Source organism: Kogia breviceps, chromosome 11, assembly GCF_026419965.1.
Source record: "Kogia breviceps isolate mKogBre1 chromosome 11, mKogBre1 haplotype 1, whole genome shotgun sequence".
Lineage (NCBI taxonomy): Eukaryota > Metazoa > Chordata > Mammalia > Artiodactyla > Physeteridae > Kogia > Kogia breviceps.
In genome coordinates this window covers 78,226,351-78,249,823 of record NC_081320.1, presented here as the reverse complement: position 1 = coordinate 78,249,823, position 23,473 = coordinate 78,226,351, and the positions used below count along the sequence as shown (strand labels likewise).

The following is a 23,473-nucleotide window of genomic DNA, read 5'->3' as shown; positions in this document are numbered from 1 at the left end:
ATTGTTAGAAAAATTAGAACTTACAATTAAGTCAAAAAGAACAAAAATCCTTAATAATTCTACCATCTAGAGATAAATGCTGTCATTCTCTTTTCCCCCCAACATAGTGATTTGATATTTTTATAGATTATACACCATACTAAATTATAAAATACTGACTGTATTCCCTGTGCTGTACATTACATCCCTGTGACTTACACTTATTTTATAACTGTTAGTTTGTATCTCTCAGTAACCCTTCACCTATTTTGCCCCTTCCCTCACCCTTTTCTCCTCTGGTAACCATTAGTTCTCTGTATCTGTGAGTCTATTTTTGTTTTATTCTGTTTGTTCATTTGTTTTTCAGATTCCACATATAAGTGGAAACATACAGTATTTGTCTTTCTCCATCTGATTTATTTCACTAAGTATAATACCCTTCAGGTCCATCCAAGTTGTCGCAAATGGCAAGATTTCACTTTTTATGGCTGAGTAATATTCCACTCTACATGTATACCATGTCTGTATCCATTTATCTGTCAGTGGGTACTTCGGTTGCTTCCCTATCTTGGCCATTGTAAATGATGCCACTATGAACATTGGGGTACATTTATCTTTTTGAATTAGTGTTTTCATTTTCTTCAGATAAATACCCAGGAGTGGAATTGTTGGATTGTATGGTACTTTCGTTTTTAATTTTTGAGGAACCTCTGTACAATTTTCCGTAGTGGCTGTACCACTTTACATTCTCACCAGTGATGTACTGTGGTTCCCTTTTCTCCATATCTTTGCCAACACTTGTTACTTTTTATCTTTTTGACAGTAGCCATTTTGATAGGTATGAGGTGAAATCTCATTGTGATTTTGATTTGCATTTCCCTGATGATGAGTGGTGTTGAGTGTCCTTTCATGTTCCTGTTGGCCTTTTGTATGTCTTCTTTGGAAAAATGCCTGTTCATGTCCTCTGCCTGCACCCCCGCTTATTTTTAATTGGAGTGTAGTTCATTTACAATGTTGTGTTAGTTTCAGGTGTACAGCAAAGTGATTTAGTTATACATATACATATGTTCATTCTTTTTCATATTCTTTACCTATATAGGTTATTACAAAATATTGAGCAGAGTTACCTGGGCTATACAGTGGGTACTTGTTGGTTATCTGTTTTATATATAGTAGTGTGTGTTTGTTAATCCCAAGCCCTTTTTTTTTTTTCCTGGCCACACCATGCAGCATGTGGGATCTTAGTTCCCCCACCAGGGATCGAACCTGTGCCCCCTGCAGTAGAAGTACAGAGTCTTAACCATTGGACCACCAGGGAAGTCCCCCAAGACCAATTTTTAATTGGGTTTTTAAATTTTTGATGTTGAATTGTCTGAGTTCTTTATGTCCTTATCGGACATATCATTTGCACATATCTTCTCCCACTCACTAGGTTTCTTTTTTTTTTTTTTTTTTTGCGGTACGCGGGCCTCTCACTGCCTTGGCCTCTCCCGTTGCGGAGCACAGGCTCCGGACGCGCAGGCCCAGCGGCCATGGCTCACGGTCCCAGCCGCTCCACGGCACGTGGGATCTTCCCGGACCGGGGCACGAACCTGTGTCTCCTGCATCAGCAGGCAGATTCTCAACCACTGCGCCACCAGGGAAGCCCGCCTTTTCATTTTATTGATGGTTTCCTTCACTGTGCAAAAGCTTCCTAGTTTGATTAGGTCTCGTTTGTTTATTTTTGCGGCTGTGGCCCTTGCCTGAGGAGGCAGATCAAAAAAGTACTGAGAAGACTGATGTTAAAGACCTTACTGCCTGTGTTTTCTTCTAGGAGTTTTATGGTTTCAGGTGTTAAATTTAAGTCTTTGATCTGTTTTAAGTTTATTTGTGTATATGGTATGAGAAAATGTTCTAGTTTCATTCTTTTGCATGTAACTGTCCAGTTTTCCCAGCACCACTTATTAAAGGGACTGTCTTTTCCCCATTGTGTTTTCTAGATCCTTGTTGTCGATTAATTGACCATATGTGTGTGGGTTTATTTCTGGGCTCTCTGTTCTGTTCCATTGATCTATATGTCTGTTTTTGTGCCAGTTCTATACTGTTTTGATTACTGTAACTTTTATAATGTAATTTGAAGTCAGGGAGCATAATGCCTTTGTTCTTCCTTCTCAAGATTGCTTTGTCTATTTGGGGTCTTTTGTGGTTCCACATAAATTTGGGGATTACTTGTTCTAGTTCTGTGAAAAATGCCATGGGTATTTTCATAGGGTTGCATTGAATCTGTAGATTGCTTTGTGTAGTAGGGACATTTTTTTTTTTTTATTTTTTTTTTTTTTTTTGTGGTACACGGGCCTCTCACTGTTGTGGCCTCTCCCATTGCGAAGCACAGGCTCCAGATGCGCAGGCTCAGTGGCCATGGCTCCCGGGCCTAGCCGCTCCGCGGCATGTGGGATCTTCCCAGACCGGGGCAGGAACCCGTGTCCCCTGCATTGGCAGGCGGACTCTCAACCACTGTGCCACCAGGGAAGCCTAACATGGACATTTTAACACTATTAATTCATCCAGTCCATGAACACAAACTATCTTTCCATTTATTGGTATCATCTTTAGTTTCTTTCATTGGTGCCTTATAGAGTATGGGTCTTTTACCTCCTTGGTTAAGTTTTTGTTTTCTTAATTAATTAATTTTATTTATTTTGGCTGTGTTGGGTCTTTGTTGCTGCACACGGGCTTTCTGTAGTTGCAGCGAGGGGGGGCTGCTCTTCATTGTGGCACATAGGCTTCTCATTGCAGTGGCTCCTCTTGTTGTGGAGCACGGGCTCTAGGCACGCAGGGTTCAGTAGTTGTGGCTTGCGGGCTCTAGAGTGCAGGCTCAATAGTTGTGGCTCACGGGCTTAGTTGCTCCGCAGCATGTGGAATCTTCCTGGACCAAGTCTAGAACCCATGTCCCCTGCATTGGCATGGCAGGTGGATTCTTAACCACTGCACCACCGGGGAAGCCTTCCTTGGTTAAATTTATTCCTAGATATTTTATCCTTTTTGATTCAATTGTAAGTGGGATTTTCTTGATTTTCCTTTTTGATAGTTCATTATTAGTATATAGAAATGCAACAGATTTCTATATATTAGTTTTATATCCTGAAACTTTACTGAATTCATTTATTAGTTCTAATAGTTTTTTGGTGGAGTCTTTAGGGTTTTCTATATATAGTATTATGTCTTCTGCAAATAGTGGTAATTTTACTTCTTCCCTTCCAATTTGGATGCATCTTATTTCTTACTCCCCTCTGATTGTTGTGGCTAGGACTTCTAATACTATGTTAAATAGAAATGTCAAGAGTGGGCATCCTTGTCTTATTCCTGATCTTAGAGGAAAAGCTTTCAGCTTTTCATCATTGAGTATGATGTTAGCTGTGTGTTTGTCATAAATGGCCTTTATTATTTTGATATATGTTCCCTATATACCAACTTTGTCGAGAGTTTTTATCATAAATGGATGTTGAATTTTGTCAAATGCTTTTTCTTCATCTATTGAGATGATCATGTGATATCGTGCTTTGTATTTTTCTGTGTGTGTGTTTTAATCAAACTATGATCATTGTTGTACCTGTTATTTTACTATCTTTTAAAGACAAAATGTATGATGAACATCTTATCAAATTAATCAGCATACTTCTAACCATCACTGTAATGCCTGGTGCTCTCTATCCTAGTAACCTAGGCTAGAAACCTTGAGATCGTCTTTGATGACTTCATCTCCCTCATTCATTATATCCAGTTGAGAATTAAGATCTCCCATGGAATCTCATGAATCCATCTGTCCCTCTCTGGTCCCACTATATCTGTCCTATCTCTCAGCCTTCATTTCTAACCTAGACTGTTGCAGTCATTTCCTAACTAATTAGCAATTATCCATAACTGTAATTTTTCTGAACACTATTTTACTTCTGTTTGATCACTACAACTAAAACTCTTTATTCATGGTTCTTAGAACCCCCTCCTAGCCTTTCTTTTTACCTTTATTACCTAACCTATCTTTCTTTCTTCTTTCTGTTCTTCCTTTCCTTATTTGTTTCCTCCTTTCCTCTTCCTTTTCTTCCTCTCTTTTCTCTCTTTCATTGTTTTTCTGCTCCCTGAAATATTGTACTTCTTTTTATATAATAATATTGCTTATTCTTGCCCAAACATGCCATGGGTTTTAATTGCTGTTCCCTCAGCTTAGAATGCCTGTCTCTGCCTTTTGAAATTTCATTTGACCACCAACCCAGATCAGATGCCATCTTCTTTTGAAGTCTTCCTCAATTGAATTAATACCTGCCTTCTCTGCCCTTTCAGTACATTTTCCATATACTTCATTTGTATTCTGCCTTGCGTTACAACATGTCTGCCTTCCTCCTACATGGATTTCTTTTTTTAATATTTTTAAAAGTCACATTTTATTTAGAGTCATAAATTATTTTATTAACTCTTTACCATTGATAATTACTACTAAGTAGTCTTTAAGGAATATCAAGACATTGTTTTCTCTTGTTTTAAAGAAAATACCAAGTAATGTTACAACCAAATCATAAATAAAATGTTCATTTCTAATGGAATTTTCGGTAGTACAATTCTAAGCAGTCTCTTTCATATGATTTTGTCCCTTTTAGGCTGGATCTGTTCATGTGAGAATTCGACGAGATGCAAATGAACAAATGGTTCTTGCTCATGTGACCAACAGGCTGTACACACTAGTATCTACTCTGACTGTTCAGATTTTCAAGGATGATTGGATCAGGCCTGCCTTACTGTCTGGGCCTGTTGCAGCCAATGTCCTAAACTTTTCAGATCATCACATAATCCCAATGCCTCCTTTAAAGGGTACTGACGATTCCAACCCTGTTACATCAACTCCAGCTAAACCCAGTAGTCCACCTCCAGAATTTTCATTTAACACCCCTGGAAAAAACGTGAGCCCAGTTATTCTTCTTAATACTCAAACAAGACCTTATGGTTTGGGTGTTAATCATGGACACACACCTTATAGCAGCATGCTTAATCAAGGACTTGGAGTTCCAGGAATTGGAGCAACCCAAGGATTCAGGACTGGTTTTACAAATATACCAAGTAGATATGGAACTAACAATAGAATTGGACAACCAAGACCATGATGTACTGTAATTTAATTTATTTTTATGAGGAATATTGACTCCTTGACTTTCAGTTTATTTAGTAATCCAACGTTGCATCGACTGTTCAATCATTTACTCTAATTAGAGAATAGTAGGTTTGTTCACATTTCATGAAACCAATGAAACTATATTTTTGTAAAATGTATTTGGGGCAGTGAGAACCTTCTAAATGTTATAGGCTTTAAATAGGCTTCCTTTAGAAAGCTGTTTCTCTAAATTTGAATTTTGCTATCTTTGGTTTCGTAGTTGACTGCAGTGTGATATAACACTAGCTTTATAAGAGAGCCCCTTGATGGAGTGGATCTGTCACATTATTAAAAATATAATACTTTCTTCAGTGAAATTTATAAACATGCTTCTTGAGTACATATTTTAGGAAAAGGAAAAGTCCATTTTAAAAGTAAAATTCTCTTTTATAGGTTTTCCAAACATAATTGCTATATTTTCCTTTGAGGTCCTCCTGAATTATGTCTTGCAAAGTAAAAGCAAACATTTTTATCAGAAATTTAAAAACATATTTTAACATCCGGCACAATTTAAAATTTTTACTTATCAGTTTTTTAATAGTTTTTCTCATTAAAAAATTTAAATACATTTGTAAGTGGCCCATCATTCTCAAAGTGTTTTATTTTGGTTAAATAAATACCAAATCCTTAGGTGATATGCAGTGAAGGAATCCCAGTTTTCTGTCTTAACATTTAACCAAATACTGACATAATGATAGATTTATCTTTTTTGTCACCTTTTCATTGGTTGACTTTAATTTCTCATTTTATTAACAAAATATATCACATATATTACCAAAATAGGTGGAATTCCATACGTAGTAATACAATTTAATCTTTTTTCAAAGTTGCATGAACAATTTGAGTTTACATTATATAATTTTACCAAAACATAGTGGACCCTAGGTTATAGAATACAGTATTGTTATATCTGCATTAGGCAGTTTCTAACTTATTTTGTTTTGCTTTATTGAAAATAGTGAATCGAAGTGTGAGAATCATGTAAATTATTTTCCAAATGCAAATGTTAAGGACTTTCTAACATGGCCAGCATTACTTATAAAAAGTATAACAAGCAGCAGTCACAGATTACCTATGAGATTTTTTTTCATTTTATCATCAGTTTTATAATTAGGTTTTAAAAATGGATTTTGAGAGTGGATTCAACTTTTCTAGAATCCAGTACTCCTGAAGATTTATGACATTTCCAGCCATCAGCAGCTATCTAGAGAAGATTTTTTTTTTTTTTAGATTTTGCAAGTTTCTTCAATAAACTCGTCCTCTTTTAAATATGAGCAGCACTCCCAAATCCTGTTTCTTTACAGTAGCATCATAAACATCTAAGAAGCCATCTCTGTCGAGCAGAATTGTAGTCATCCTGTGATAATAAGTGACCATGTCCCAAATAACTTTTGCTTGATGAGGAGTTGATCATTGTCTTTGACATCTGCAACCCTGTTCAGGCACTTGACCTGCTGAAGAAATAGAGCCCACGCTACCTTGACTGCTGGGGAAAGTGAAACTTTGTAAAATGTGATAAGGCAACCTGTTCCTTGACATTTGTCTTATGTTCTCCAACTATTACTATACCTATTATTGGTCTACTATTACAGGGTGATTTTTCCTCCATTGACCTCATCTAAACGTGAATTCGGGTCATGCATGAAATCTGAAGAACTGCCATGTACTGAGTGATGATTAAGAGGTATGTGCTGCCATGCTATGCATGTCTTCTCCATCTCCAGGGGATTTTTGAAGTGCCCAAGTACTGAACACAGTTCTGTGAGATTATGTTAAATGCCTATTTCCTCGACACTCATTTAGAGGTAACACCTGTGCAATTAATTATCTTTCCAAAGGTGCTTTGAGACCCACCTACACTATTTGAGAAGTTGCATATGGGTTCTGAAAGAATTGGCTCTACTTGCTGAAATTCAGTAATGCCAACTGCTTCAGGTGACATTGTTCCAGGCATTATTATATAAAGAAGTCTTATTTGCCAAGATCTGACCAGGTTCTGGATATGAAAATAAGCTTGCCCAGCATAGGCCTAGATGTAGTAGCCTTACTAGTAAATCTTGCCACAGAGTTACTTGAAGCTAGACAAAGAAGCAAGTTTGAATTAAGTACTTGACCCATGGTTTGTGATTAAGAGCAAACTTCATGGAATATGATTAATCCTGTTTGAGAAATTGCTATATTATAACGGAAAAAAACACTGGACTAGAAGACAAGAGATTTGGATTCTGATCCTCATGCTGCCACTATATAAGTAGTTTTATAATCATGGGCAAGTCCTTTAACTTCTATGAGGTTTCTCACCTGTAAAGTTAGGGTGGGAAATAAAGTAGTTGATCTGGAAACTGTCAGCTCTAAAATAGTATGACTAAATCTGCAGAATATGTGCCCACTTGTGAAACAGAATATTGTACCTAGTATTTCTTTTCAGTGACTACCTCAACATACAGGCCAAGTGTTACCTATGCCAATACCCGAGCCATTAATTGGAGATGCCATTGAGAGCAGAGGGTAAACTACAGGTTGACACCATTTTGGTTTTTGTTTATTTCAGATTTGCCTCGACTTAAATCTGTTTAGATTATACAGATTTTTCTTAGACTTCTTCCTTTGTGGGGAAGGATTATTTTTGGAGGTGGTGGGGAAAAGATTAGGGCAGGGTACCCTTAGCTTCCATAGGGTACAAAAATAATGGGGTCCATTTTTTCTTTCTTCCTTAATCTCTGAAGTCACAGATGGAATTACATACATGTATCAGCAACTGGTTTAGCTACTCATTCAAGCCTCTGATTTAGCTACTCATAAACTGCCAATTTTTTGCTTAACTAAAGATTGCTGATCTTTTGGGGGAGTCTGATCTGCTTCTCTGTAAGAAAATACTTTTTACATTCCAAATTGTTTGAATTAAACTGTTTGAATAAAGAATATACGTGGAGTTTTCTCTCTGCTTTTAAATAATTTTGGCCTGTTCTTTATTGGGAACTTTATCCCATATTCAGCAAATGCTTGTCGAGAGTATAGTACATGCCAGGCCCTGTACTAAGTAAATGTGCTTACAATATATAAATTTTGGTGACTTGCTATTCTTGAGACCAGAGGGAATACAAGGATAAACAGGAGTCCCCTTCAAGTAACTGATACTCCTAGTAGAAGTGATGGGACACCAGAACTATCTATAGATGTCAAGTTAAACTCCCTCCCATTTCCTCCTTTTCTTTGGGCTCATTTTCTTGGCATCCTCCTCTTTTCCTTCTCCTTTTTATTTGAATGATGAAACTAAGAAAGTAGATTTCCATGGAAGAGGCCAGCTAAGGAGGTGATGGTGCCACACATCATCCTGATATCAGTAAAAGAAGAAAAAGTTGAGAAGGGGTGAGTTAGCCAGACACTGAAGGATATTTTTTAGGTGTATAGTGGATTGCCATTTACTTCCAGACTCTTGGACTAGATGAGCAAAGATTTTTAAATCACCAGGCTGAAAGTAATGGGGTCCCCAGAGCATTCATGGGCTTAGGGTACCCTTTATTTAAGCAGTTACTAGTTTAAAAGCACCTTTAATAACACTGACATCATCGTCATCAAATTGCCACCCAACAAGCCTAGCTTCTTGGAGAAAAGTTAATTTGGATAACACATGGCTAAGTTTTCTGACTAATGATGCATCAGGTAAAAGTCTTTTAGTACTGAAGTCAAAAAACACCAGTTGCTTAAGATTCTCAAATACACTCATGAAGGCAAGCCATCCATCACTGCTCACACAATTTCCTGCCACATCCAGCTGTTGTAAGTTTTTCAGAGGGTTCTTTTCAAAAAATGCACCTGAATAAAAAGAGAGAAATAAGTATGTTAGCTGGAAGCAAAACAGCTTTTTTTTTTTTAAGAGACCATATTTGGACTAGTGCTTTGCTTAAGAAAGAAATCAGAATTCTCTGTAGTTAGAGCAGTGATTGTGAACCTGATCCTTTATATTTACAAATTATATTTTGCCTAAAACGTAAGGGAATCTGATAAATAGTAATTAGTATAGAAAACCAATATAAATGAATTATGTATTTTTCCCTTTTCCTGACTCTTCCAGGAAATGGAAAATTGCATAAAAATTGAGGTATGAGGGCTTCCCTGGTGGCGCAGTGGTTGAGAATCCGCCTGCCGATGCAGGGGTCACGGGTTCGTGCCCTGGTCCGGGAAGATCCCACATGCCGCGGAGCAACTAAGCCCGTGAGCCATGGCCGCTAGGCCTGCGCGTCCGGAGCCTGCGCTCCGCAACGGGAGAGGCCACAGCAGTGAGAGGCCCACATACCACAAAAAAAAAAAAAAAAAAAAAAATTGAGGTATGAGAGATGCAATTAAAATATTCAGTACCTGTTTTCAAAACTGGAGTCGGACTGAGACAATATTAGGTCATTTCCTCTTCTGAAGAAGCAAACACTACCTAACTATTGTTTCTTTGGGTATGGAATATTCCTAACTGTGAACTTGAGTAAGTTCCTTCAGTATCTCAAGATTTGGAGCTTGGGCTTATTTTTAACCCTCCCTAGACTCCTCAGGAACTTCCTCTTTTCCTTACAGAATAGGGCACTCTAAAGTACCTCCTACAAAGGGAAAGTAAACATCCTAGCCATTACCATGAAATCAAAGATAACACCCTAAGGAATGGAGGAGTAAAGAAAAAGATTTCTGGATCTGAAAGACTGCACAGAGCAAAGCCACCCCAACTGCCTGGACTGCCCACTTCTGAGTATTATAGGAGAGGGGAATAAAGCTCTGTGTTCTGTAAGCCAAGGTGTGGTTGGATCTTTTGTTACACCAGCTTAGCCTGTGCCCAGCCTAGCTTGTACATAGGGCCTCACTTTCTCCTTCCCATAATGAGCCCTTCTCTCCTCCTTACAGGTAACTTTCTTCCTGCTCTCTCTTATCCCTCATATTCAGGTCCTTTCTGCCTCTGCCTTCTTTCCCATATGCTTCCCAGCATGGCATGTGGTCAGTCAAAATACTGGTTGCCAATTAGCGTATCTGTATATAAGCCTCCTTCCCCAAAGAGCAACTTCATTTCTCCTTCCCAACTAGTAGAACAGATTTCATCACCTAAAAGGAACTTTAACAAAGAAGAATTTCAAGCCCATTCCATCCTCAGAGGGTAAGCTCTTTACACAGGATGTCTGCCAAGCTTAAAGAACAGTATCAATAAGAGAGCTTCTTGCATAATTACTAGAATGTGTGCAAGCACAAGAACCAAGAACAAGCAATATAATCCATAATCAAGGGCATGCCTTTTGTTCATTTAATCTGCGGAGGAGCAGACTACTGAGAGAAGAGGCATCTGTGACATTTAGAGCTGTAGGCTATACATGGGCTGTGGAGAACACAAATGGCTCGATCCAAATTTCAGGCAGAATCTCAAATCCTCTGGGTAGAAGGATTCTGATCCTTGAAGGTTCCTACATCCTAAACAAAACTAGTGTTGCCAGAGACCACCCTGTAGTTCCCCTGACCCAGAGCTCTTACCATTTATTCATTCAGCAAACATTTTTGAGTGCCTACTGTGTACCCCGGATTGTGCTAGGTGCTGAGGATATGTAAAAGGACATACATGGTCTCTGTCTCATTGGGCTTATAATATAGTATGAAAACATACATTATAAAGTAAGTACTGGCACAACATTGTAAATCAACTATACTTCAATAAAAATAAATAAATTTTTAAAAAAATAATTAGATGGGTGTTAGGTGCTGTGGTAGGTCAGGGTGCCCTGGGAGCACACAAAGGCAGTAGGCTTTGCAACTCCACTTTGTTTCCAGAGCAGTGGCAATTGGGCTTACATGCTTCAGGAGTAAGGATCCTTCTCAGGTAGTGTTGAATTGTCTCCAAGGAAAGGCCCCACAAAGGAAGAGTCTATTTCTCTTTGCTCATCACCCACAGTGAACATAACCTCCTCCCTCAGGTGCACAGAGCTTCCTATCAACTTGTGCCTCTAAAATGTGAAGAGAACAGTATAGGAATACCAGACAATTGAGAACAGCCGCCAACAAGGAATGCTGTTCCTTTGACTAAAAGCCAAACAAAAATGAGGCAACATAGGGAACAGAAAAAACGAACTTCAAAAACCTAGTTTTTTTCAGAGACCCTAAAAAGTTACTGCGTCTAACACAACAAAAATAAGATGCTATTTTTTTTTAAAAGAATACGATTAGAAAACAAGAAAGAGCACTTGGAAAATTATCAGGATCCATGTGGCAGAATGATTTGGCCCAGGATTTACCACTGAGCTAGAACATGACGGTCTGTGGTGGGGTTTTTTTTTTGTTTGTTTTTTGAGAACAAACTGGATAATGGAGTTCAGATGTGATGGCTGTGTTTTTGAGAACATGCTGGATAAGAGAGTTCAGCCTCAACCATTTAAGTCAAACTATGTCATCTAAAAAAGGGTTAAGTTAGAACAGGTGAAATAGATCCCTGAGCTAGTGATGATTTCTCTCTGATAGTCCCAGATTGCTGATGGGCTAGAAACAAAATTTTGGGAGTCATAATTTTAAAATGGCACTTAAAGATTAAATGTAATCTCTAAGGAAGAAGAGCAGAGCACCTAGGACCAAGTTTTAAGAGAAATTGGGAGCATTTAATATCTATGTAGAGGAATTGCCATTGCAAAGGAGACTGAGAAGTAACCAAGGTAGCGTGGAAGTCAAGAGAACATTTCGAAAAGGAGAGGGAGTGTTCAGTGTCAACTTTTACACAGGTAAGTGAAACACTTTGGAAAATTTCCATTGAATTGAGACACATGCAAGTGTGTAGAGAATCAGCTGGAATGAGTAGGAAGCAGAGGATGATCAGGAAGTGGAGATGTACTGAGGGTACATAAATTTTTGCCTCGAAGGGAAAGACAGGGGTTGATAGCCATAGTAGGAAGATAGGAGTCAGGAAGAGTTTTATTTAAAATGAGAGAGATCTGAGCATCTTTAAAAACTGATAGATAGGGCTTCCCTGGTGGTGCAGTGGTTGAGAGTCCGCCTGCCGATGCAGGGGACACGGGTTCGTGCCCCGGTCCGGGAAAATATCCCACATGCCGCGGAGCGGCTGGGCCCGTGAGCCATGGCCGCTGAGCCTGCACGTCCGGAGCCTGTGCTCCGCAACGGGAGAGGCCACAACAGTGAGAGGCCCGCATAGGGCAAAAAAAAAAAAAAAAAAAAGTACAAAAACAAAATGAACCCTAATTCTGGCTTCATCTGCCTTTTAACATGATTCATATTATGGAGGAAATAAATCTATTCTGCTCTTTGATGTTTATAGAGCCCAGTGGTGGAGAGGTAGAGGAGAGACACAGAACTGAAGCCTGTTGTTTATAGAGCACATTAATATGTCTTTGGCTATGTGAAGGAAGGTCCTGAACCGAGTTTGGGCTTAGGGTGCTAGATATAATTGAATTACTCTTCATAATAACATGGAGGGATTTTTTGTTTGTTCGTTTTGGAACTGCTGGGGTCTGTAAGAGATGGTGATGGAGGAAGACAGGGTAGTTGACAGGCAACTAGAGCCTGAATTGGCAGAAATGTTCTTGCATCTCATTGGGAATGGGGAAGTGCCAATATTAAATTTAATCTGCTATTCAGAACTATCATGTAATCCCACTCTTCCCAATTACTTATAAGCATTCAGTAAATCTGCTACATCTATAATTATACTGGGGCCTTCCAGTAGAAATTAAGGGTAAGTGACTGTTCTACCCATCTCAGTCACTTGGAGCAGTGGTCCCCAACCTTTATGGCATCAGGGACTGGTTTCATGGAAGACAGTTTTTCCACGGACAGGGGAGCGGGTGTGGGTTGGTGGGTGGAGATGGCTCAGGCGGTAATGGGAGCAATGGGGAGCGGTGGATGAAGCTTTGCTCAATGGCTCGCCCCTCACCTCCTGCTGTGCGGCCCAGTTCCTAACAGGCCGAGGACCAGTACTGGTCTGCAGGCCCGGCGGTTGGGGACCCCTGACTTGGAGGATAGGGAAAGGAATTGCTGCAGGAGGCAAGATTACACAGATCTAGAGTCACACAAGAACAGAAATGCAGAGCCAGAAATGACCATGGAAACAGAAGCCCTGGATCCAGGATATGGATTAGAGCAGTGGGTTTTTTTTTAATAACCATTTTAAAAATTGAAGTATAGTTAATTTACAATGTTGTGTTAGTTTCAGGTGTACACCAAAGTGATTGTTCTATATGTATGTATATTTTTTCTTTTTCAGATTCTTTTCCATTGTACATTATTACAAAATATTGAATATAGTTTCCTGTGTTGTACAGTAGGTCCTTCTTGCCCATCTATTTTATGTATAGTAGTGTGTATATGTTAATCTCAAATTCTCCCCCTGCCCCTGCTGTCCCCTTTGGTGACCATAAGATTGTTTTCTATGTCTGTGAGTCTATTTCTGTTCTGTAAATAAGTATTTGCATCATTTTTTTAGATTCCACATATAAGTGATATCATATTTGTGTTTCTCTGACTTCACTTAATATGATCATCTCTAGATCCATCCATGTTGCTGCAAATGGCATTATTTCATGCTTTTTATGGCTAAGTAATATTCCAGTGTATATATGCACCACATCTTCTTTATGCATTCATCAGTCAATGAACATTTAGGTTGCTTCCATGTCTTGGCTCTTGTAAATAGTGCTATGAACACTGGGGTGCATGTATCTTTTTGAATTAGAGTTTTCTCAGGATATATGCCCAGGAGTAGGATTGCTGGATCATATGGTAACTCTATTTTTAGTTTTTAAAGGAACCTCCATACTGTTTTCCATAGTGGCTGCACCAACTTACATTCCTACCAACAGTGAAACAGCGTTCCTTTTTTGGATAAGTGTTTTTTTAAAGCTTCAGGGTATCTCCTCCTTTAGAGGAACATGAGATGAATTTAATGGATTGCAATTAGCATTTGTTTTAAGTGAAATTGGATAGATAGAAAGAATAGAAAATAACAGAGTGTATCACACATAGCAAAAGATAATTACTTTCTGTGAAACTTTAAAAATGTATATGTACATGTGATCATGAGATAAAATGTATTTTTAAAATGTGGGTCCTAGTCAAAAAAAGTTCGAAAGACTCAGGACAAGAGGCTTAAAACAACCATCTAGGTTACGTGTAGGGGTGCAGAAGAGGGAGCATAAGGAGACTGTTTCACCAGGAAGGAGATATGTCAGCTTGGTCTTAAAGGACTATAGGAGGAGCTGAAGGACTTCCTTGAGGGAGTGCATATACAAAAGCATTTCTGGGGACTGGCAAGAGTTCCATGAGGATGGAACCTCACATAGGTGGGGAGGCATGCAGAAGATGAAGGTGGAGAGGAAGGTGTATTGAGACTCTGTTATAAAGGGTCTTATACATCAAAAGCGAGCAGGTTATATTTTATTTTGCAGGCCAAGGAAGATCTTTTTTAAAGGAAAATGACCCTAGCATCTGGTTCCCCTTGAAGCCCCCCAGAGGATAATGATCATAGTACCATTTATTGAGCATATACAGTGGGTCAGTGTTGAAGTTCTTAATATGCATTAGCTCAATTACGGATTAGCACAATAACCTCTCATATGGTAGACATCATAATTTTCCTCATTTGACAGATGACCAAACTGAGGCTCAGAGACTTCACGTTGCTGCAGACCATACATCTACCAAGCGGAGGGGATGGGCAGGTCTGTCTGACTCCCAAACAAATGCACCTAACCACTTCATAATGATGGAGCCTCTACAGGGGCCTGACAGGTAGCAGTCTCATCACTTGGCTAGAGACCAAAGGCAGAGAACGCTTGGCTTTCACTCTTCAGCTTACGCCTCAGGCCCAAGCAGACTGCTTTTTATACCTCTGGGAGGTGGAGGAAATGGCTGGAGGGGAGCCATGCCAGCACCTACACTCTCTCCCTCCTTTAATCAACTCTTCTGTCTGTAACCCTCTCCCTGCTTCAGTATGATAACCTTCTGATATCCCTGTTTATAAAACAGGGATAATAATGTTATGTTTTATTAGACATATAATGATAATTCCACAAATTCTTTTTAAAAACACTTTGAGAACAAATTAGCGACTACTACTGAGTGTTCATTTAGTCATTTTTTTCACTTGCATTTTGGGGTACATCATAACAGCTAAATTTCCAAGAGTCAGCTGTCTTCTGTTAAGTTTAAATTTCTCATTTACCTATGGAGGCGATTAGGCACTAGGCTATTAAAGTGAAATGGCAATTTACTGCCTAGCTTAGTTCTTAATAAAACACACCATCTCCTTCTCTGGTCTCGATGGCCATCCTCAGAAGTGGTCAAATTAAGCAACTACCTACTAAAAGATTTGAAAGATAGTAAAAGGTCTTTACCTAAAAATGCCTCCCCCACCTATAATTCTAATTCTACACACGCCCTAACAGCCTCCTTGAAGAAAAGACATATCCTTTCCAACTTGCTTTAGGTATGAGGTTACCTGAGAGGGATTATTTATTAGCTAACTAATTAGTCTGTCACAGCAGCCACCTGCTTCCAATGTCAACCAGAATGGCAGGGAAGCCAGAAATAATGACAGCCAAGATGATATGATTTGGTGGGTTAAGAAAAGTGAGTGGGTAGAGGAGATCGAAGTGGAGTTAGAAATTAAGGGAAGGAAAGATCCATAACTTGGAACAGCACTAAGAAAGGCAAAACCTTTGGGCTGGCCTCTCCAGGAGACTCCGCAAGACCAGCAGTCATGTGGCTGATAGGGTCTTGGTGCTCCAGCCAGGTGTCAGGCCTGTGCCTCTGAGGTGGCAGATCTGAGTTCAGGACATTGGTCCACCAGAGACCTCCCAGCTCCATGTAATATCAAACAGCGAAAGCTCTCCCAGAGATCTCCTTCTCAACAATAAGACCCAGCTCCACTCAACAACCAGCAAGCTACAGTGCTGGACGCCCCATGCCAAACAACTAGCAAGACAGGAACACAACCCCACCCATTAGCAGAGAGGCTGCCTAAAATCATAATAAGGTCACAGACACCCCAAAACACACCTGCAGACACAGTCCTGCCCACCAGAAAGACAACATCCAGCCTTATTCACCAGGAAGCCTACACAACCCAGTGAACCAACCTTAGCCACTGGGGGCAGACACCAAAAAACAACAGAAACTATGAACCTGCAGCCTGCGAAAAGGAGACCCCAAACACAGTTAAGTTAAGCAAAATGAGAAGACACAGAAACACACAGCAGATGAAGGAGTAAGGTAAAAACCCACCAGACCAAAAAAATGAAGAGGAAATAGTCTACCTGAAAAAGAATTCAAAGTAATGATACTAAAGATGATCCAAAATCTTGGAAACAAAATGGAGAAAATACAAGAAACGTTTAACAAGGACCTAGGAGAACTAAAGAGCAACAAACAATGATGAACAGTACAATCAATGAAATTAAAAATTATCTAGAAGGAATCAATAGCAGAATAACTGAGGCAGAAGAATGGATAAGTGACCTGGAAGATAAAATAGTGGAAATAACTACTGCAGAGCAGAATAAAGGAAAAAGAATGAAAAGAATTGAGGACAGTCTTAGAGACTTCTGGGACAACGTTAAACACACCAACATTTGAATTATAGGGGTCCCAGAAGAAGAAGAGAAAAAGAAAGGGACTGAGAAAATATTTGAAGAGATTATAGTTGAAAACTTCCCTAATATGGGAAAGGAAATAATCAAGTCCAGGAAGCACAGAGAGTCCCATACAGGATAAATCCAAGGAGAAACACACCAAGACACATATTAATCAAATTATCAAAAATTAAATACAAAGAAAGACTATTAAAAGCAGCAAGGGAAAAACAACAAATAACATACAAGGGAATCCCCATAAGATTAACAGCTGATCTTTCAGCAGAAACTCTGCAAGCCAGAAGGGAGTGGCAAGACATATTTAAAGTGACGAAAGAGAAAAACCTACAACCGACATTACCCAGCAAGGATCTCATTCAGATTTGATGGAGAAATTAAAACCTTTACAGACAAGCAAAAGCGAAGAGAATTCACCACCACCAAACCAGCTTTACGACAAATGCTAAAGGAACTTCTCTAGGCAGGAAACACAAGAGAAGGAAAAGACCTACAATAACAAACCCAAAACAATTAAGAAAATGGTGATGGGAGTATATATATTGATAATTACCTTAAATGTAAATGGATTAAATGCTCCCACCAAAAGACATAGACTAGCTGAATGAATACAAAAACAAGACCCGTATATATGCTATCTACAAGAGACCCACTTCAGACCTAGGGACACATACAGACTGAAAGTGAGGGGATGGAAAAAGGTATTCCATGCAAAGGGAAATCAAAAGAAACCTGGAGTAGCAAATCTCATATCAGACAAGAAAGACTTTAAAATAAAGACTATTACAAGAGACAATGAAGGGCACTACATAATGATCAAGGCATCAATCCAAGAAGATATAACAATTGTAAATATTTATGCACCCAACATAGGAGCACCTCATACATAAGGCAAAAGCTAACAGCCATAAAAGGGGAAATCGACAGTAACACAATCATAGTAGGGGACTTTAACACCCCACTTTCACCAATGGACAGATCATCCAGAATGAGAATAAATAAAGAAACAAGCTTTAAATGATACATTAAATAAGATGGACTTAATTGATATTTATAGGACATTCCATCCAAAAACAACAATATACTTTCTTCTCAAGTGCTCATGGAACATTCTCCAGGATAGATCATATCTTGGGTCACAAATCAAGCCTTGGTAAATTTAAGAAAATTGAAATTGTATTAAGTATCTTTTCTGACCACAATGCTATGAGAGTAGATATCAATTACTGGAACAAAAATCTGTAAAAAAATACAAGCATGTGAAGGCTAAATAATACACTGCTTGATAACCAAGAGATCACTGAAGAAATCAAAGAGGAAATCAAAAATTACCTAGAGACCAATGGCAATGAAAACACGACAACCCAAAACCTACGGGATGCAGCAAAAGCAGTTCTAAGAGTATAGCAATACAATCCTACCTCAAGAAACAAAAAACATCTCAAATAAACAAAGTAGCTGGGCTTCCCTGGTGGCACAGTGGTTGAGAGCCCACCTGCCAATGAAGGGGACACGGGTTTGTGCCCCGGTCCGGGAAGATCCCACATGCTGCGGAGGGGCTAGGCCCATGAGCCACGGCCGCTGAGCCTGTACGTCTGGAGCCTGTGCTCTGCAACAGGAGAGGCCACAACAGTGAGAGGCCCACATACCGCAAAAGGGAAAAAAAAAAACAAAACCAAAAACGTAGCCTTACAGCTAAAGCAATTAGGGAAAGAAGAACAAAAAAACCCCAAAGTTTGCAGAAAGAAAGAAATAATAAAGATCAGATCAGAAATAAATGAAAAAGAAATGAAGAAAATGATAGCAAAGATCAATAAAACTAAAAGCTGGTTCTTTGAGAAGATAAAATTGATAAACCATTAGCCAGACTCATCAAGAAAAAAAGGGAGAAGACTCAAATCAATAGAATTAGAAATGAAAAAGGAAAAGTAACAACTGACACTGCAGAAATACAAAGGATCATGAGAGATTACTACAAGCAGCTATATGCCAATAAAATGGACAACCTGGAAGAAATGGACAAATTCTTAGAAAAGCACAACATTCTGAGACTGAACCAGGAAGAAATAAAAAATATAAACAGACCAATCACAAGCACTAAAATTGAGACTGACTAAAAATCTTCCAACAAACAAAAGCCCAGACCAGATGTCTTCACAGGCGAATTCTATCAAACATTTAGAAAAGAGCTAACACCTATCTTTCTCAAACTCTTCCAAAGTATAGCAGAGGAAGGAAAACTCCCAAACTCATTCTAAGAGGCCACCATCACCCTGATACAAAAACCGGACAAAGATGTCACAAAGAAAGAAAACTACAGGCCAGTATCCCTGATGAACATAGATGTGAAAATCCTCAACAAAATACTAGCAAACAGAATCCAACAGCACATTAAAAAAATCATAAACCATGATCAAGTGGGGTTTATTGCAGGAATGCAAGGATTCTTCTATATACACACCAATCAATGTGATAAACCATATTAAAAAATTGAAGTAGAAAAACTATATGATCATCTCAATAGATGCAGAAAAAGCTTTTCACAAAATTCAACACCCATTTGTGATAAAAACCCTCCAGAAAGTAGGCATAGAGGGAACTTACCTCAACATTATAAAGGCCATATCTGACAAACCCACAGCCAACATTGTTGTCAATGGTGAAAAACTGAAACCATTTCCTCTAAGATCAGGAGCAAGACAAGGTTGTCCACTCTCACCACTGTTATTCAGCACAGTTTTGGAAGTTTTAGCCACAGCAATCAGAGAAGAAGAAGAAATAAAAGGAATCCAAATCAGAAAAGAAGAAGTAAAGCTGTCACTGTTTGCAGATGACATGATATTATACATAGAGAATCCTAAATATGCTACCAGAAAACTCCTAGAGCTAATCAATGAATCTGGTAAAGTAGCAGGATACAAAATTAATGCACAGAAATCTCTTGCATTCCTATACACTAATGATGAAAAATCTGAAAGAGAAATTAAGGAAACACTCCCATTTACCATTGCAACAATAAGAATAAAATACCTAGGAATAAACCTACCTAAGGAGACAAAAGACCTGTATGCAGAAAACTATAAGACATGGATGATAAAGATGATACAGACAGATGGAGAGATATACCATGTTCTTGGATTGGAAGAATCAACATTGTGAAAATGACTATACTACCCAAAGCAATCTACAGATTCAAAGCAATCCCTATCAAACTACCACTGGCATTTTTCACAGAACTAGAACAAAAAAATCCATAATTTGTATGGAAACACAAAAGACCCCAAATAGCAAAAGCAATCTTGAGAAAGAAAAATGGAGCTGGAGGAATCAGGCTCCCTGACGTCAGACTATCCTACAAAGCTACAGAAATCAAGTCAGTATGGTACTGACACTGAAACAGAAATATAGATCAATGGAACAGGATAGAAAGCCCAGAGATAAACCCATGCACATATGGTCACCTTATTTTTGATAAAGGAGGCAAGAATATACAATGGAGAAAAGACAGCCTCTTCAGTAAGTGGTGCTGGGAAAACTGGACAGCTACTTGTAAAAGTATGAAATTAGAACACTCCCTAACACCATACATAAAAATAAATTCAAAATGGATTAAAGACCTAAATTTAAGGCCAGACACTATAAAACTCTTAGAGGAAAACACTCTATGGCATAAATCACAGCAAGATCCTTTTTGACCCACCTCCTAGAGAAATGGAAATAAAAACAAAAATAAACAAATGGGACCTAATGAAACTTAAAAGCTTTCGTACAGGGCTTCCCTGGTGGCGCAGTGGTTGAGAATCCGCCTGCCGATGCAGGGGACATGGGTTCATGCCCTGGTTTGGGAAGATCCCTCACACATGCCGCAGAGCGGCTGGGCCCCGTGAGCCATGGCCGCTGAGACTGTGCGTCTGGAGCCTGTGCTCTGCAACGGGAGAGGCCATAACAGAGAGAGGCCCGTGTACCACAACAAAACAAAACAAAACAAAAAAAAGCTTTTGCACAGCAAAGGAAACCATAAACAAGATGAAGAGACAGCCCTCAGAATGGGAGAAAATATTTGCAAATGAAGCAGCTGACAAAGGATTAATCTCCAAAATTCACAACCAGCTCATGCAGCTCAATATCAAAAAAACAACCCAATCCAAAAATGGGCAGAAGACCTAAATAAACATTTCTCCAGAGAAGATATACAGATTGCCAACAAACACGTGAAAGAATGCTCAACATCATTAATCATTAGAGAAATGCAAATCAAAACTACAATGAGATATCATCTCACACTGGTCAGAATGGCCATCATCAAAAAATCTACAAATAATAAATGCTGGAGAGGGTGTGGAGAAAAGGGAACCCTCTTGCACTGTTGGTGGGAATGTAAATTGTTACAGCCACTATGGAGAACAGTATGGAGTTTCCTTAAAAAATTAAAAATAGAACTACCATACGACCCAGCAATCCCACTACTGGGCATATCCCCTGAGAAAACCATAATTCAAAAAGAGTCGTGTACCACAATGTTCATTGCAGCTCTATTTACAATAGCCAGGACATGGAAGCAACCTAAGTGTCCATGGACAGATGAATGGATAAAGGAGATGTGGCACATAGATACAATTGAATATTACTCAGCCATAAAAAGAAGCAAAATTGAGTTATTTGTAGTGAGGTGGATGGACCTAGAGTCTGTCTTACAGAGTGAAGTAAGTCAGAAAGAGAAAAACAGATACTGTATGCTAACACATATATATGGAATTTAAAAAAAAACTGTTTCCAAAGAACCTGGGGGCAGGAGAGGAATAAAGACGCAGATGTAGAGAATGGACTTGAGGACCCGGGGAGGGGGAAGGGTAAGCTGGGACAAAGTGAGAGAGCGGCATGGACATATATTCACTACCAAATGTAAAATAGATAGCAATTGGGAAGCAGCCGCATAGCACAGGGAGATCAGCTCCGTGCTTTTTGACCACATAGAGGGGTGGGATAGGGAGGGTGGGAGGGAGACACAAGAGGGAGGAGATATGGCGATATATGTATATGTATAGCTGATTCACTTTGTTATAGAGCAGAAACTAACACACCATTGTAAAGCAATTATACTCCAATAAAGATGTTAAAAAAAAAAACTTTGGGGCAGCGTAAGGACTTAAAGACATACGCATCTCTAAGAGAGAAGGTTTTTAAAAGAGGGGAGTTAGTCTTTAATGGGTAGAGTTTCAGCCAGGGAGAATGAAAAAGGTCTGGAGATGGATGGTGATGGTGGTTGCATAAGAATATGAATACTGCAGAACTGTAGACTTAAAAATGGTTAAAATGGTAAGTTTTATGCTATATATACTACAAATATATTCTAGACAATCCATGAGGGAAATGAAGGCAGTCAAGGCTGTTTTCACTAGTCCTTTGCCTCAGGTAATATGGTAGTCAGCCTTCAATTTGGCTCCAGTGATTCTCATCTCCTAGTATTCACTCCTCTGTGTTGTCCCCTCCCACCGTGGATTGGGCTGACCTGGGTAACCCATAGGACACAGCAGAGATGACCAGATATGGTCTTCCAAGGCTAGGTCATAAAACATATTGCAACTTCTAATTGGTTCTCCCTTGGATTTCTTGCTCTGGAGGAAGTGAGCTGCCATGTTGTGAATGCAAGCAGTCTATGGAGAGGTCCAGGCATGAGAAACTAAGGCCTCCAGCCAACAGCCAGCATTAACCTGCCAACGAAGTGAGGAGCCACCTTGGAAGCAGGTCTCCAGCAGCCCCAGTCATGATAGAGCCTAAACCAGAACCACCCAACTAAGCTGCTTCCAAATTCCTGACCCACCAAAACGTGAGATAATGTTTATAGTTGTTTTAAGCCACTAAATTTTGGGGTAATCTTACACAGACATTGGTAACTAATACAGAGAGCATGCAGACCCTTCATCAACTGCCTGAAACTATCATTGTCTTCAGTCATTTATGTATCTCTGTTCCTGGATTATATCACAACTACTTAAAGATATTCCATGACCCCATTTACATAAAGTTGCACTTACCTTTACATGTTTTGAATACCCAACAAGTGACTTAAAAATATTTCCCAAGATTGGAAGGGCATTGCTGAATTTCAGACAGTTAAGGCTAGAAGAGCAATTCCTAACACGATACACCTTGTCAGATAACATGAATGTTTTTCCTTTTAACATTGTAGGTGAAATGCTTAAAAACCTGAAGGCAGGCCAGTGTTTTCAATCATTTTACTCCTTATGATGTATGAGCCCTCTTTCAATATATTTATATAAGAAAGAGGAGGCAAATAAATAAAGATGCTAACTAAATAGAGCAAGCTAACTAAATAGAGCAAGCCAACTGAAGAAGTTTGTGAGGGCTAACTTATTTTCTCTTGGCTCCGTACGTATACCTACCTAGAATTCTAATCTCAGCATCTGTGAGTCTCCAGTCTCTCAGCGCAAGCTTGATGAGCTGTGGGGCCCCCTTCAGTTGCTCCAGCAGCCTGGCCAAGCTGACTCGTACATCACTGCACCAGGGCAGCATCAGCACGTTTAGCTGTTCCAAGATGTGCAGCCTGTCAACTTGAAGAACCATAGAGCAGTTCAGGAATTGGATCCATCTCAAAATTGATGTGGGATAAGAAATAATTTTTATCTCTGCAGCCTGCTCAATGTGCAATAAGGATCTACTTGGTTTTTTTGTTAATATTTTT

At 39.2% G+C, this 23,473-nt stretch overlaps 2 protein-coding genes and 1 non-coding gene across 8 annotated transcripts in view; 1 reads left to right on the top strand and 2 right to left on the bottom strand.

The window, feature by feature from the left end:
• The window catches only part of SLC30A6 (solute carrier family 30 member 6), a 60,275-nt gene that overhangs the window by 27,112 nt on the left and 9,690 nt on the right, over positions 1-23,473 (top strand). For 3 of the 6 annotated variants that reach the window (XM_059078750.2, XM_067007862.1, XM_067007863.1), the window contains one exon: positions 4,611-8,107. In XM_059078750.2, the coding sequence (XP_058934733.1) occupies positions 4,611-5,111 (501 nt within the window). In that variant the 3' untranslated portion in view covers positions 5,112-8,107. Of the gene's footprint in view, positions 1-4,610; positions 8,108-14,769; positions 14,912-22,395; positions 22,598-23,473 lie in introns of those variants that run through there. The other 3 variants (XM_067007864.1, XM_067007865.1, XR_010835588.1) reach the window with 2 other exon arrangements.
• Positions 1,225-1,297, bottom strand: TRNAR-UCU (transfer RNA arginine (anticodon UCU)). Its single transcript has one exon. It is a non-coding gene; the product is annotated as a tRNA-Arg (tRNA).
• NLRC4 (NLR family CARD domain containing 4) overlaps positions 8,265-23,473 on the bottom strand; it is a 41,884-nt gene continuing 26,675 nt past the window's right edge. Inside the window, exons 8-9 of the mRNA XM_067007852.1 lie at positions 23,175-23,342; positions 8,265-8,974 (exon numbers count right to left, since the gene is read on the bottom strand). Of these exons, the coding sequence (XP_066863953.1) occupies positions 8,682-8,974; positions 23,175-23,342 (461 nt within the window). The 3' untranslated portion in view covers positions 8,265-8,681. The remainder of the gene's footprint in view (positions 8,975-23,174; positions 23,343-23,473) is intronic.